General features: G+C 38.0%; 1 protein-coding gene across 1 annotated transcript in view; it reads left to right on the top strand.

The window, feature by feature from the left end:
* The window catches only part of BZW2 (basic leucine zipper and W2 domains 2), a 67085-nt gene that overhangs the window by 15609 nt on the left and 35356 nt on the right, over positions 1–16120 (top strand). The window contains exon 2 of the mRNA XM_056118519.1: positions 10899–10963. Coding sequence (XP_055974494.1) covers positions 10906–10963 — 58 coding nt within the window. The 5' untranslated portion in view covers positions 10899–10905. The remainder of the gene's footprint in view (positions 1–10898; positions 10964–16120) is intronic.

Consider the following 16120-nt stretch of genomic DNA (forward strand, 5'->3'; position numbering starts at 1 on the left):
CATCCTGGGAGGATCCTCCAAACACCCTTTATTTGGTGCTCCCTTCTCTATCTGAGCTGCCTTTTCCCCTAGCATGCCCAGCTGGCCTCTAAGCCATGGAATAATCCTCCTGGCACTTATCTCAGCTGCTCTTGGGTATTAATTTCCTATTTTGTTATTTTATGTCCCCCAGATGAATGCAATCTTTTTATGTCTGTCCCTCTCTTTCTGATTCATTTCACTTAGCATGATACTTTCCATTACTTGTATGTCAATTTCATGACTTCATCTTTTCTAACAGCTACATAGTACTTCATTGTGTAGATGTACCAAAGTTTCTTTAACCAGTCATCTATTCTTGGGCACTCAGGTTTTTTCTAGATTCTGGCTATTGTAAAGAGTGCTGCAATGAACAAACATTTGCAGATGTCACTTCGACTATACTTTTTTGCCTCTCTGGGATATATTCTCAGGAGTGGTATTGCTGGGTCAAATGGGAGCTCAATTTCTAGTTTTTTGAGAATCGTCCATACTGTTTTCCAAAAGGGCTGAACCAGTCGGCATTCCCACCAGCAATGAAGGAGGGTCCCTTTCTCGCCACATCCACACCAGCACCAGTTGCTTTTGTTCTTTTGGATGTGGGCCAGTCTCTGAGGTGTGAGATGGTATCTCATTGTGATTTTGATCTGCATCTCCCTGATGATTAATGATGTCGAGCATTTTCTTATGTGCCTTTTTGCCATTCAGATTTCTTCTTTGAGAAAGTTTCTGTTCATTTCGTTGCCCCATTTTTTTATGGGGTTGGATGTTTTCTTCTTGTGGAGTTCAACTAGTACTTTATATATCCTTGATATCAACCCCTTATCGGATGTGTATTTGGCAAATATCCTTTCCCATTCTGTAGACTGTCTGTATTTTTGTCACTGTTTCTTTTGAGGTGCAGAAGCTTCTTAGTTTAAGATAGTCCCATTTATCAATCTCTGTTTTCACTTGCTTGGCCACATACACTACTCTTTATTCCCTACCACTTTAGTGTGTGCTTCGTAAAAATAAGAAACAATAAGAATACAAGTCTCTTACAGAACTTCAATGCAAGAATGAAATCCAGTGAATTTGCCAGTACAGTGTAGACTGCAGTTTAATTATCCCTTATATGAACCCTTCTCCCGCTCTCTGTATAGTTTACACTATAGTATTACAAACTTCATTTAGTAATATCCTTTATTTCTTTAATCTGGAATGGCACTTCACTCTGTTAATTTAGTACCTTGACATTTCAAAATAATACAAGCCGGGAGAGGGGTTAGAGAGTACCCCTAGATATGCATTTGTTTTCTCATGATTAGATTCAGGTTGGTGTTTTTTTGTTTTGTTTTGTCTTTTTTTTTTTTTTAAATACCCTTCCCTTAGTGGAAAATATCTGCCAAGGCATACAATTGACTCAGTTAAATTGTTACCTTGTTCCTTCTCCATGTTGTAGTCACTATTTTTCTTTTGTATATTTATGTGACTATGCTTTGGAGCTAAGTGAATACCTTGTACATGTATACACAACAAAGTACGTTAGCATGAATCAGTGATTCTCTGACTCCATGTTTCTTTCTCTGTTTATTACTTGGCATTCTACTTATCCCTTATGCCCAATTACCGCCTTTCCCCTGTGCACTGGTAAACTTGCTTTCTTTCAGAGCAACATTATGTGTATGGGCCTGTAGATTCTTATGTATTAAGTGGCTTACTTTCCATTACTGTGCTAATTATTTCAGTGCTTAGTTTGTCACAGTATGTCCCATATTAGATGAGATCAGGTGTGTTCGGCGTGTATTGTCCCATGTTAGGTCTGGGGAATTGTCCTCTAGATGATTCTTGGAACCTTCGAGTTAAAGTAGAGAATGATCCTTTTGTTTCTTTTTCTGTATTCACAAATAATACTGCTTGGAACTCTTGGTATGGATTTGATGGAATCAGTTGCCAATTTTATTTTTTTTAATAATTTTTATTAAAAATATTGTGATTTACAAAGTTGTTCATCATACAGTTGTTTCAAGCATTTAGTGTTCCAACCCCACCAGTGTGATCTTCTCTCCACCAATATCCCCAGTTTCCCTCCCAGTCCCAACTTGCCTCCATAGGCACATAAATTTACCTTATATTGCTTATTCCAATCAAACTTGAAGAATTGAAAAATTAAATAATTATAAAAATAAATCAGTAAGGTCCATTTAGTGATTACTATGTGATTTTGATCTATGTACATAAATTAAAACCATTTAATACAAAATAAAGAAATGTCAATTCTCATTTACATATGGACATTTTCAAATCTGGAATCTAAAGTATATTACATTAAATTTTATTTTATATTTGGATGTCACTATATCAGTTGCCAATTTTAAAAGTCTGAAAGAGTTCCTTCTGATTATAAAAGTTGGGTACATTATAGTAAAAAATATATATAGGCAACTAGTAGAGGAATACAACACAATGATAAACCCACTGCTCATCTTCACTGCTGTTCAGTGCTTGTGTACTTCCATAGGTAAAATCATGTATGAAAATCTTGGATTTTGATATTTCTTCTTTGCATAGAATTTCCTTTGTCACAAATATGGAATAATTTTATCTTTCAGTCATACATTGCATTTTATTTATTTGGGGAGGTTTGAACCACACCCAGCTCAGGGTTTAATAATTCTTATATCACTCCTCGCCATATTTGCAGGGCCGTATATGGTGGTAGAGATGCAAGGCTAGCACCTTACCTATTTTACTCTACCCAACCCCATGCACTGCATTTTTTTAAGTTCCTCTTTCTTTGTTTTTCTTATCCTTATTAATGCAATATCCATTATTAACGTTTATCCAAAAACAGAAAGTTTATCTGTTGGTGTTCCCCCAACACTTCTATCTCCCTCCTTAAATGCTGTATTATGGCCTATCTTCTGCCCTCATCTTGAAGATCACAGAATTTAAATGATCAGTACATTTAGCAGCATGAGCAATTGTGGAAAATCATTTTGTTCATGCAACTAGTACTTTTGATTTACTATGACAAGCTATTCAGTGATGAATTTGTCTTCTCTGAAGTTACTAACATTATTGTTTGGCAAACAAAATTTAATTAGTCACAGAAATAATGGATGCTGCTCTGGGACAGTTAGAGCTCCCTGCGCAGTTCTCATTGGTTGGAACAAGGACTGCCTAGGATGCTTTTACTCACTGTTATTTCTTCTTGAATGCCAGAGTTTCCTTGTACTATGGAAATTTCAAGTCAGGTAATCCTTTATTGTATGGGACTGTCCATGAACTGTACATTGTAAATTGTTTAACAGCATCCTAGCCTCTATACTAAATTTTATTAATACTATTTTTGCCACCGTTTCCTCTAAACTCTCAGAAGCTGCAATTTGAAATATTATACATACACAGTTATCAAAGTCCTGTTCTTTGTGCACAGAAATTCAGAGGGTCTTAACTATCCTGAGCAATACTTTTAGTGTATTTTGCATTAAAAACGAACTCAAAGTACTAAGTTTTAAAGTTAGATTTTCAAAAAGTCAAAATATACTATAAACTTTGTAGAGTGTGTGCATGTGTGTGTCAGTGATGGGGGGCAGAGGCAGTTGGAAGTGAGCTGGACAATGATCCAAGCAGGATCAGACCATCTGGAATTTAAATGAACCTGGTCAATTATTGGGGAAGAGAAGGATCTGAGAGAGATTCCATCTGGAGGTGGAGAGGGCTCGGGGAAGGTGATATACCCATCCTAGGGAGTTAGAGATTACTAGGAGTTGATAGGTAGAGTCAAATTATTTTAGGGGTTAATTTATACTGCCACTTGTGTTTTGGTTTTGTTTTGGGGCTACACTGGCTTTTCTCAGGGCTTACTTATTCAGGATCATTCCTTGCTGGTTTTTAGGGAACCATCTGGGATGCTGGGGATTGAACCTATGCCAGTTGTATGCAAGGCAAGCACCTTACCAACTGTACTATCTCTCAGACCCCTAATTTATACCTCTTAAAAGGTTTTGAAATTCTCTTCATTGAAACTAAATAAGTGGCATTATGTAGTTGTTCAGATTTATTTTTTTGAAGAGGCTCTATGGTGAAACTTAAAATGAAGATTTTGGAACATTTCTATTTGTATTAAATGGAAAGAAAAATAGCCAGCATTTCTAAAATTACATAGGTATACTAATGAGTTTAAGATACGAAATACCGTTGGAGCCATAATAATTATGCCCTTAAATACTTTTTTTTAATTTTTATTCGTGGAACACCATGAGGTACAGTTGTCGACTTACAAGTTTTTGTGCTTGGGTTTCAGTTATTCAGTGATCGAGTAGCCCTTAAATATTCTTAAGCAAGATTTAGGTTAACACAGTTAAATATTGTGGTTCCCCCAAAATAGTTCCTTTAGGCTTTGATCATTCATTCCATATAAGGTAGTTGCTTAGTAAAGCTTAAGATTCCATCAGTAATGTCCTTCAATGTAAAATATTGTAAAAATTTTAAGCAGAGACTGTTAAAGTTTCATTCTTTTTAAGATAGATTGTTTCTTTATGTCATTAGGGATGAGAATGGAAGGTTATGAATATTAATTGTAACATTTTTGTGTTAAAGGAATGTTTTATTAGCAAATGCCTCATCTGGACCATTGCTATTTTTAATTTTTAATGCTTTTTTTTCTATTGTAAGTACTAGCATTTGCACAAAATTTGCTGGCAGATAAAATGTAATATTTGTAGGAGCTGACTGATTATGATTAGAAAGAGGCTATTACAAGATGACGATAATGGTATAGAGAAGCTAATGTTATTCTGAGTAACAAACTGCATAGTGTTATTGTAGCCAATGTTTTAAAGCATTAATAGATTCAACTTTTAGATAACATGATTATTTTTGTTTCTTTGAAAAGAATGATGTTTTAATGTTATTACCTGAATGATTCCTGGATAGGCCAGTTTTCTATTAAGTATATTATGTTTTATTTATTTATGTGTTTATTTATTGACTTTTTGGGTCATACCCAGCAGTGCTTAGGGGTTACTACTGACTGCATTCAGAAATTACTCCTGGCAGTGCTCGGAGGACCATATGGGATGCCAGGGGTAGACCCCGGGTCCGCCAAGTGCAAGACAAACTCCCTGCCTGCTGTACCATCACTCCAGCCCCCAAGTATATTATGCTTTAGCCTTTGTGGATAAAACAGCTTGTAATTATTGAAAAATTTTCTTTCTTTTATGGGAAATTATTTCACTCATTTGGATTATAGAGTAAAAGATCAATTTTTCTCTTCCACTCTGTAGCTAATTTTTGAAACCAGTCACTCATTATTTCAGAAGAATATTACAATAAAGTAAGTAAGTAAGTAAGTAAGGCCCTCCCATTGATCATCAATTTGCTCGAGCGGGCCCAGTAACATCTCCATTGGAGACTTTGTTGTTACTGTGTTTGGCATATCGAATACGTCACGGGGAGCTTGCCAGGCTCTGCCGTGCGGGCGAGATACTCTCAGTAGCTTGCCGGGGCTCTCAGTGACAATTTTATTACAATTTTGTGTGCTAATACTTTAATAAGTTACTGTATACTTATTAAACACTTTTAGTAGGGGTGATATTACCTATAATTTTTATTTTTGTATTATTGAAAATCTTCGTCCCTGTTGTCTTAAATTAATATTGACTGCAAGCTGAAATACTTTGACTTTGAAGTTCGTGTTTTTTTCTTTCTCATTGTAGCCACTTGATTTGAAATTTGAGCAAAATACTCCTGGGAGCTACATTAATTTAAGAGAAGAAACCTAAAATGGCCTATTCCCTATTCACCAGATGTTTTTATATTTTTATATAAGTGTGTTGGCCATAGAACTGTACTGCATAGTATGATAGCACCAGTTGCATTGACTGTTTTAATAATAGAAATTAAATGAAATTAAACATTTAGTTACACTGACCACATTTCATTGGATCAATAGCCACAACTGTCAAACAGCTACCATATCAGAGAGTGTGGCTCCAACACATTTCCCTCTCAAACAGATATATTTATAAAATTTTAACAACAGAGATTGGCAAACTACATTCTGGAGGACCCCCGCCCCCCTTTCCAGTTCACTCTGTAAATTGGTTTCAGTAGAATAGAAGAACCATGGCATTTGTTTAATTTGTCTTTTTTCAGCCTGTCAGGGCAGATTTGAGTCTTCTCAACTGATATACTGTGTGGACCATACAACCTAACACTTTTTCTGTACATTTCACTGAAAAAATGGTGACCCCTCCCCTTTTTTTATAGTATATGTATTTGTGAAGTTGAGGTTGTTTGAGTGGATGCTTACTATATGCATGGCATATATTATTAGTATGATGTAATATAAGTCAGGTTTAGAGATAAACTCAACCAAAAAAAAATGAAGATCAGTCTCTTGGGGCAAACTACTGGGTTACTGAGAAGGTCCCCTTATAAGGACAATTGAAGATAAGTCTTTTGCTCGTAGAGAAAATTATTTGCAAAAGGAAGAAAGGTGATGTCAGGTCAGCATTGAACTGTCAGCACTCCAGATGACAGTTAAGGTAAACTGGGAGACTGGCCAAATTAGAACACAGACTGAGACCCAATGTTGTTGGTCCATTATCAGAGCTCCAGAGTTTGGGAAGGTTACAATATGCAAAGGACAAAAGACAGAAGATTGTTGAGTAAGGCAGAATAAAACATATCTAATATGTTGGGTGTCTAAATACTTTGATATAGCCTTTCTGTTTTGTTTAAATAGGAATGAAATGCTAATTTCATTATGGAATACCTAACTTCAATTTTTTTTAACCTATTGGATTATTTTAGTATTTTTTAATAATTTATTTATTTATTGAATCACTGTGGGAAAAGTTATAGAGCTTTCAGGTTTAGGTCTCAGTCATGTAAATATCAAACACATTTCCCTTTACCAATACTTATTTTTTACCACGAACCCCAATAGAACCCCACCTCCCACCCCTCCCAATTTCCTGTGAGGCAAATGAGTTCTAGTTAACACTCTATCTACTTTGACTAGATTCATTGTTTCGATAAAAGATGCACCGTTATTATTTAGAGTTTACCACCCCCCCCCCCCCCCCAATCAGACATGCTGAAAATGCGTTGTGAAATGATTTGCTTTCTACAGCTGGGTTCAGTAATTAAACGTTATCGCGGCCGCGCGGTTTTGGATTTCTGCTATTTTACTTATTAACCCTGGAAGTATTTCTACTAAAAGTTAGATAATTAAGAGATTGGTTTCTGTGCTCTGGAGTCGTGGCCGTGCCGGAGAGCCGCTCGTGGGGGGCAACTGGTGACCTCGGTAGGGCGTGTAGGATGGGCCGGAACGCCCCCCTTCCCATGAGGTTTTTATCGCCCCCGACCCCTGGCTCATACCTGCTGTCCACAAGGCTCCCATGCGGTCTAGTTAGTATTTTAATGACCCTGGAACTTACAGGATTTTCAGGAAATGTGCTGTTTTAGATGACATGTGAAATAGTTGACTCTTATTTTGTTTTTACCATTTTATGTACAGATTTGTTTTGTTGTTTTGTTTTGGGTCTATACCTGGTTGTACTCGGGCTTACTTCTGGTTCTGCTCAGAGATCACTCCTGGTGGGGCTAGGAGACCATATGGAGTACAAGGAATCAAATCTGGGTTGACCTCACATAAGGCAATCTTCCTACCCACTATCCTTTCTCTGGCCCTCTAAGTACAGCTTCTCAGTAGAACAGAACTGTTCGATTTGGGTAGTGTGTGCTGGGCTTGTTGTTTTTTGTATGTAAATCAAATCTTAATGATGCACAGTTCTCTAGACAAATTTGATTTTGAGGGTTTTGTTAAACTCATGAGTTTTTTGTTTTGTTTTTTAATTCTTTTGCTTCAAGTCAGTAAATTATAATACAGTCTAATAAAATGATCTATTGGAACTGTCTTTCTTACTGTCTCTGCCATTTTCCCAGGTTTAAGCTAGCACAGCCTCTATTCAAAGTGCCCTTGTTTTTCTTTGGCCAGGACTTCAGTGAGTGCCTTATAAAGGCTGACCCTCACTGGCCAGATTATAATGTAGCACGGAGAACTAAATTTAGCGGAAGCCAAGCCTCTGCTCTAAATAGTAACAGCTAAACAGTAGAGACTTGGTGAACAGAATAGCTTTATTTTTAGTCTTAATACCTTGTGGTGAGTCTTTTCTTTATTCATTTTGTTTTAATATTAGTTGTAATGGCATAAGTTGTAATTTCCATAGTTTGGATTTATTATATCATTTTTCTTATAGAATATATTAAGGGTGTGAAACATAAGCCCACAAGAAATGCCTGTCAAAAAAATTAATGTGTTTTAGAATGGAAGTATATAAAAAAGCCAAAGATTTTGAAGTAGAATGATTCTCTCCTAGGTTAGTGTTTGACAGTTCTCAATTAACAAATAGAAATAGGGCAAAAAGAGTCAATTAGGGAGTCATAGGGGTATCCTTGATTTTTTTTTTTACAGAGAATTCACACTTCAGAAATACTTTGTATTAATTAAAGAATGAAAACATTGATCTGTCTTTCCCCAGAAAAGTTTGGACTCTTCTGGGTTTATATATCACTAAGACACTAACCTAACAAGTGTTTTCCTTTGCTCACCCAAGAAAATCTTCTTATATTTGTTGTTTTGGAGGAGTTGCAGAAATAGGAGAAAGCCCACATATATATTCATATTTGTGTATTTTCATTGCATGGTGTTAGATGTGTGTGCATGTATGTGTTTCTCCTTATTCATTTCTTTCTTGTGACACTATGAAATGTTTGCTCATTCAGAGCGTATCTGTTGAAAATGCCAACAAGGAAATTTCTGAATGACTGAATTTTACAATGAATTGCAATATTTCATTGCTTTGGTTTTACGTGGCTGCCCTTCACACAACCTCCCCATAATAGAAACACTCATTCCCTTTCTCTACTTTTGTTCTAGGTCTGTGGTTCTATTGTTTCACCTAGAACTGTAAATATTTGGATTTTATTTCCTACTAGCCTCTGTTTCCTTGAGGGCATGGTTTCTGGCTTAGTCACCTTTATTAAACTTGATGTGTTAAGTTTATCTTAATAAGTTCATTTATAGAGTTCTCTCTGCTTAAAGTAAGTTACTTTTTCGATATATTCCTTCATTTTTAATTTAGTTTCACTTTTTAAGTTTCAATTAATGTCAGTAATTTTTTTTCTTCCTTTCTTTTTTTTGGGGAGGAGGGGGCGGCACACTTTTTAGTGCTCAGAGCTTACTCTTGAATCTGCAAGCAGGAATTACTCCTGGCAGTGTCCAGTGGACCATATGGGATGCATGCAAGAAAAGAGCCTACAGTCTCCACTCTGTCCCACCCCATCATTGATTTTTGTTGTTGCTGGTTTTGGTTTTTGGTCTTTAGACCAACCCAACAATGTTCAGGGGTTCCTCCTGGCTCTACATCCAGGATTTACTCCTCGCAGTGTTCAATGGACCATATAGCATGCTGGGGATCAAACCCAGGTCAACCATGTGCAAAGCAAATACTCTACCTGCTACCATTAACTCTAGTCTCTCAATCAGTGATTTCTATATGAAGATAAATGTGTTTCTTCTGGATGTAAGAAGATAAACTTGATACATGTATTGAATGATAATTTTCCATGTACTTAATAAAAAAGACTTTGAGAAGTAAACAATTTGTTTGAATGCTTTTTGTATAAATTGTCTTGCTCCTGTAGTGATAAAAATAATAAAGAAAATCTAGAAAGTTTCAAATTATGATTTAAGAAAGTTTTGAAGGTAACTAATTTGTTTGAATCAATTACATTGTTTGGTCTTCATAATTTAGGCAGTCTAGGCGTATTTCTAGCAGCTTGTTCTTAATTTGTAGGAGTTTTTTTCTTTTGTAAAATATCTAATCAAACAGCTTTTCCTTTTTTCCAAAAATAATTTATTGTATTTTAAAAAAATTTATTTTAAAATAGAAAATATCAAAACCTCAAGTTTCATCTCTTGGGTAAATATATGAAAAATCTATTAACAATTGTTTGAATCCTTATTTTTCTGGCATAGAATAGCAAATGTCATAGATACCCCTTTTAAACAATTATATTTTATATTTTTTTATTCAACTTTTTCACATATAAAAATGATTTGAGCATCATTCCACAGGAGTGCTTCAGCTTATTTGAAAATTATTTCTTAAGTGCTTTCTCCTTTTTATTTTTGGAGGTAAGAACACAGTATTGAGTAAACCCTACAAAAATCCCTACCCACGTGGAGGTTGCACTCTCATCTGGAAAATGAACCACGGACAATGGATAAAAGTAGAACAGCACATAATACTAAAGGCTGTGTGGCCATATAAAACGAGAAAGAATTAGTCTGACTGGTCAGGGAAGGGATTTTTGAAAAGGAAGCATTTGAAATGAGAGCAGACAGTAGTCTCAGGACTACTTTCTATGGAAAAACCTCCCTAGAAGGAAGGCTGGGGACCCTGACAAAGAAGAGGCAGGGCAGTTTGGGGGTTACAGAAGGGGTACATATGTTCAGTGAGAAACCCAGAGGTAGTCAGAGTGCTGGAAATGTCAGTCAGATCTAATTCATTTCTACTGTAAAGCTACATGATCTTCTATTTGATAATTGCATCATAGCTTACCTAATCAAACTTAAGTTTTCCATGTTTTAATGATGCCAATAGTACTGGAACAAAACGTTTTTACACGCATGTATTTTCTTTCTTATGTGTTTATGAACTATAGAATGAATTCCTAGTAAAGGAATTGCTCTACCCCTAGTTATATATGTATAATAATTATTTATGAAAGAATAATCAATGTGGGTGAAACTTATGATACTTACTAGCCTTATCTTTTTATATGAGCTGCCTATTTTAAATGAAGAATCATTTTTGTTTCAGAAATTTTATGAATAAGCATCAGAAGCCAGTGCTAACAGGCCAGCGGTTCAAAACTCGGAAAAGGGGTAAGTTGTACTTACTGTGTGTTTATTGGTTCAAATATATAAAAAGTTGGGCAGATCCTTGTTATCATCCAACTGACCTAACTGTAACTTTTGTGATCTCTGGATATAGATCCTGAAATTCTGCATTCAACTCTCAGAATTACAAGTTATTTCGGTATTCCTCTCATGATCTTGCTATATAAAAAAATATTTGAACAATAATAATATTTAGTCTATTTTGCCTAATAATATGCATATAAGAAAATTTTAAACAAGAAACATGATATGCAGTTACTGAGTCTACCAATGCAGGAGTGACAAGAAAATATGTAAGGAAGTATTATATAGGGTCTGAGAGATAGTACTGGAAGTTGGGTGCTTTCCTTGCATGTGACTGACCCAGGTTTAGTTGCCAGCATTTCGTATGGTCCCCTGATCCCGACCAGGAGTGTTCCCTGAGTGCAGAGAGAGGAGTAAGTTCTGAGTATCATAGTGTATGGCCCCAAAACCAAAAATAAAGTCTCGTATATAAAGATACATAATGGTCCATTGCCTTTCTGCAGGCTTCATTGCTGATTATGAAGCCTTTGTGCAATTATTATGAGGAGTTACTGTTGAACTGATGACCCAGAGCATCTGCCTGGGACATTTCCAGTGTTGAGGCAGCACTTGGCACTGGGGATTCTCTTACAATGCTGTGCATGTAGCAAGTCTAGTCATGTTGAAAGAGAAGTAGATCTTTTGGACTGAAGGAATTTACACGACTCACTAGATGACAGTAAGGATGAGTTTACCTCTAAATGCTATAGGCTAGAACGCTTCATATGACCACTACAAAGTGAAATGAATAAAATGGAAATAACCAAAAAAAAAAAAACAGTTGTTTTATTCTCTCCCTTGTATTCTCCTTTTTCTGCTTTCTTTCCTCACTTCTTCTTCCCTGTAAGCCAAGTACAGGTTTAACTTGAATCACCTCCTCTACTTGGTCCTCTTCCAAACTGTGTTCCTCCCACATTTCCCCTGTGAACTCCTGTGAAATGGAAGGTCCTTTGAATATGAGGTGTTGCAACCAGCCAGTATGCATTTATTATCTCATTGTGTAAGATAGGCCAGAAGGGGGAAGCGATATATGTAACTGAAAAGAATCTACTCCAGTCAAGAAACAATAGAGTCTAGAAGCACGTGCGCACACACAAACATACACACACAGACACACACATACAACACAACACAGTATTAGGGATACTGATATAATAATAAACCTGTGTCCAGCAGTGAGGCCCATTGCAGGCCTGCTAAGGCAACATGTTCATCTCAGACTGGGTCTCTAGTACTAATAGTTTTATTAGTCCGATGTTGATTCACTTTAACTGAGCTAAGAGGACTCAAGAACCCTTGCATAACAGCAGGCAAGATTCAGCAAGTTAAAGGAGCCCTTATAATCTGACTTCACTAGAACCGTAAAGTTTTCTGTATGTCTGATTTTCTGTGATTTATCTGGTGACCCACAGAGTGCTGCTTGCATCTTACTACTGCTGGAGTACCTCAGAGGTTCCCAAGAAATTACTTGTTTGCAGATCTGGGTTTATGGCAGTCAGGTCTGTTTGTTAGAGATTTAAACAAAAGCTTCGACCATTTTGTGAGAAATTGCTGACTGAGTATGAAGAAAAGAAAGTCAACTTCATTTTTTTTCCCCTCATTTGATAGTGAATGGGGCTGGAGCGATAGCACAGCGGTAGGGCGTTTGCCTTACAAGCGGCCAACATGGCCGACCCGAGTTCGATTCCTCCGCCCCTCTAGGAGAGTCCGGCAAGCTACCGAGAGTATCTCGCCCGCATGGCAGAGCCTGGCAAGCTACCCGTGATGTATTCAATATGCCAAATACAGTAACAACAAAGTCTCCGATGGAGACGTTACTGGGCCCGCTCGAGCAAATCGATGAACAACAGGAGGACCGTGACCGTGACTCAGGGGATGATAGTGAATTACCTCCTGGTAGTTTTCTGTGCTTTCCTTTACTATCCTAACGAGGCTGATAACTTTAGCTGCCTGGTCAGCAATTTTGTGGGCTAACAAGAAAACTACCAAGGATATTGTAAGGTCATTTTGATAGCTGTTTTTTGAGGATCTCTCCAATAGGGAACTTGACCAGGCAAAACTCACAGTACCTGGTGCCAAATCAGAGCAGACATATACTTTTTATTGCTTAGCATTGAGATTAATTACTGTGGTGGCACACAAGCATATTGCACTCTAGTCTGACCTTCTTTATGAAGTCCGAACATCTTTGCAGTGTGTTTTCCAAAGAGATTTGGCTCTCCAGTTGGCTTGTGAAAATTAAAATGAAGAACCACAGGCCATTGTTACTTTAGCTAACTGAAATAGTGTAATAACTGAACTTGCCTTCCTGTCAATTTTTTAAGAAATGATTAAAATTAGTGACTGTAGGAGAGGAAAAAAGAAAAGCCCTTCAGGCATGCAACAGAAAAGTACATATTCATGTTTCTTTCCTGAAAGTTTAGCTCTGCGCTGGCAACTTTTATTCTCATTTACAATAACTGGATTTGCCAAATTACCTGATAAGTCTTAAAGTGTTGAGGGAGTGTATGTGAAGAAGGGTGGTGTGTGTTCTGTCCTCCCGTTGTTCATCGATTTGCTCAAGCGGGCCCAGTAAGGTCTCCATTTTTGAGACTTCTTGTTACTGTGTTTGGCATATCGAATACATCACGGGTAGTTTGCCAGGTTTTGCCCTGCGGGCGAGATACTCTAGTTTGCCGGACTCTCCGAGAGGGGCAGAGGAATCGATCCCGGCTCGGCCAGACTGGCTGCATGCAAGGGAAACGCCCTACTGCTGTGCTAGCTCCAGCCCAGTGGTTTGTGTAAAAATGCATATTTCTTACTATACTCAGCAACCTTCAGAAACAGGCATGAATTACGGTTTTTTTTTTTTAATTAACATTTAGAAAATACTCCACTACTTACCCACTTACGTTTGTTCCCAGAAAAAGTTATGCAATTAGTTAACTTATTGGCATACTGGAGTTGAGAAGTAAGCTTGTTTCTCTATCAGTGTAAGGGCTATTGTTAAGTGTCACACCTATGATTCACCAACCTATAAATTTGAGACCCTGCTTTTAGACATAATGTTTCTTTCACCTGCCATGTAGAAATTCATGGAGGCAGTGGCAAATTTTTGTTAGACTGCCCTCAAACACAAGTTTTGCCTATGTTACATGGACTCTTGTTTCGGATGACAAAGAGCTTTTGCACAAAGAAGTTAAATCCTCTTTCCTGAAACTTCCATTATAATTTTCTACATGAGATGGTGTTCCTCCAGATGGACACTTTCTTTAGCAAAAGAGTTTTTAAGCCGCATGTGACTAGTCTGACATAATGCATTGTGTTTATGTTAATGCCCTTCAGCCATCATATGCCCCTTTCTTTCTTTAAATTTTTTTTGCAAATTTTATGGAAAGGTATAGCCATAGTGTGAAGGTGGTTTTATAAAGATAGTTTTTAAAGACCTCTTAGATTCAAAACAAAGTTTTGAATTCTGCATGAATTCTTAATATAGTCTTCGATTTTACCTTATTCGTCAACCTTTTTTTTTTTCTGCTGCCTTGAATTTCTGATTTTCAAACCATAAAACTTGTTTCTACAACCTGAGTCAGCCTGGAAGCATGTTGTAAGGGTATACCCTCAAATGATTTTAGAAGAAAGTCACAAAACTTTACATGGTTTTTTAATTTTCATGTTTTCACACTACAGGGGAGGAAACGTTCTCCTAAAGAATAAGAGGATTACAGATTTGTTTAACACTGTGTAGTGGGCAAAATTTTCTAATTCAGTTCCTCCTATATACAGTCAGTAGTTACTATGATTTACCCCCTCCCCAGTTGCTCATGATCTTTCTCTAGTTTCTCTTCTCTCTCTCTCTCTGTACAAGATCCTTATTCTCTTTGTTTTGTAATCAACATTTGCATATTCTTTGCTGATGGCATCAAAAGGACTTTTTATCTTTTTTCATAACAAATAGCAGTTAATTTGTGCCTGTGCTTATGGCATCTTATGCTGCCTGACTCTGACTGGTAATGGAAGTGTCATTCTTTGGTTCTGATGCTGTGGCATTAACTCCTTATATCCTGTTCTTTTTATTGAAGATTGTTGATCTGTACATACCAGACAGTTTCTGTTTTGCTTCAAAATGTATTATATCTAAATTATACATATGGTTTAATAGAAGCCAAACTCTTCTGTAAAACATGTAAGATTAGCAAATCTCTCTTTTAGCTATTTAACTGCGTATTTTAATGTTTACATGCATGAGGCCCGTCCAGATGTGTGGAGAGTGATTCCAGCACGGCCGTGGCTGGCTCCAGGGGTCCTCAGCTGCTGGGGCTCTGCTCGGGGCAGGGAGGGAGGAGAGAAACTCAACCCTCCTCCCTCCAAGGGGCCCCGGTGAGGACAGCCAGGCGCGGGGGCAGGAGACCTGAAAGAACTGGCAGAGGAACCCAGGCATGTGGGTCCCGGGGCTGAGGTCTCCAAGTCTACTCGGATTGGGACTGGGACTTCTCCAACCAGACCCCCATCTTCCAGTAGGTAGGCGTCATACCCACCAGCTGCTGCCAGCACCAGGTTGATCCCATCAACGGCCAAGACGCAGAGACTATAAAATCCAGCTCCTGGAGGAAAACAGTGCAGGGTCTCCTGCCCCCGCGCCTGGCTGTCCTCACTGGGGCCCCTTGGAGGGGGGAGGGTTGAGTTTCTCTCCCCCCTCCCCGCCCCGAGCAGAGTCCCAGCAGCTGAGGACCTCCGGAGCCAGCCACGGCCATGCTGGAACCACTCTCCACACATCCACACGGGCCTCATGCATGAAAGAACTGGCAGAGGAACCCAGGCATGCGGGTCCCAGGACTGAGGTCTCCAAGCCTACTCGGATTGGGACTGGGACTTCTCCAACCAGACCCCCATCTTCCAGTAGGTAGGTATCATACCCACCAGCTGCTGCCAGCGCCAGGTTGATCTCATCAACGGCCAAGACGCAGAGAATATAAAATTTAGCTCCCGGAAGCGCATGGCCGCATTTGCAGCCGCGCAACATCTTATTATCTTTTTTTTTTTTTTTCCCTTTGGAGAACCTGGCAGGCTACCAAAAGCATCCTGCCCGCACGGTAGAGT

The sequence above is a fragment of the Sorex fumeus genome, unplaced genomic scaffold, assembly GCF_029834395.1.
Source record: "Sorex fumeus unplaced genomic scaffold, SorFum_2.1 ptg000037l, whole genome shotgun sequence".
Lineage (NCBI taxonomy): Eukaryota > Metazoa > Chordata > Mammalia > Eulipotyphla > Soricidae > Sorex > Sorex fumeus.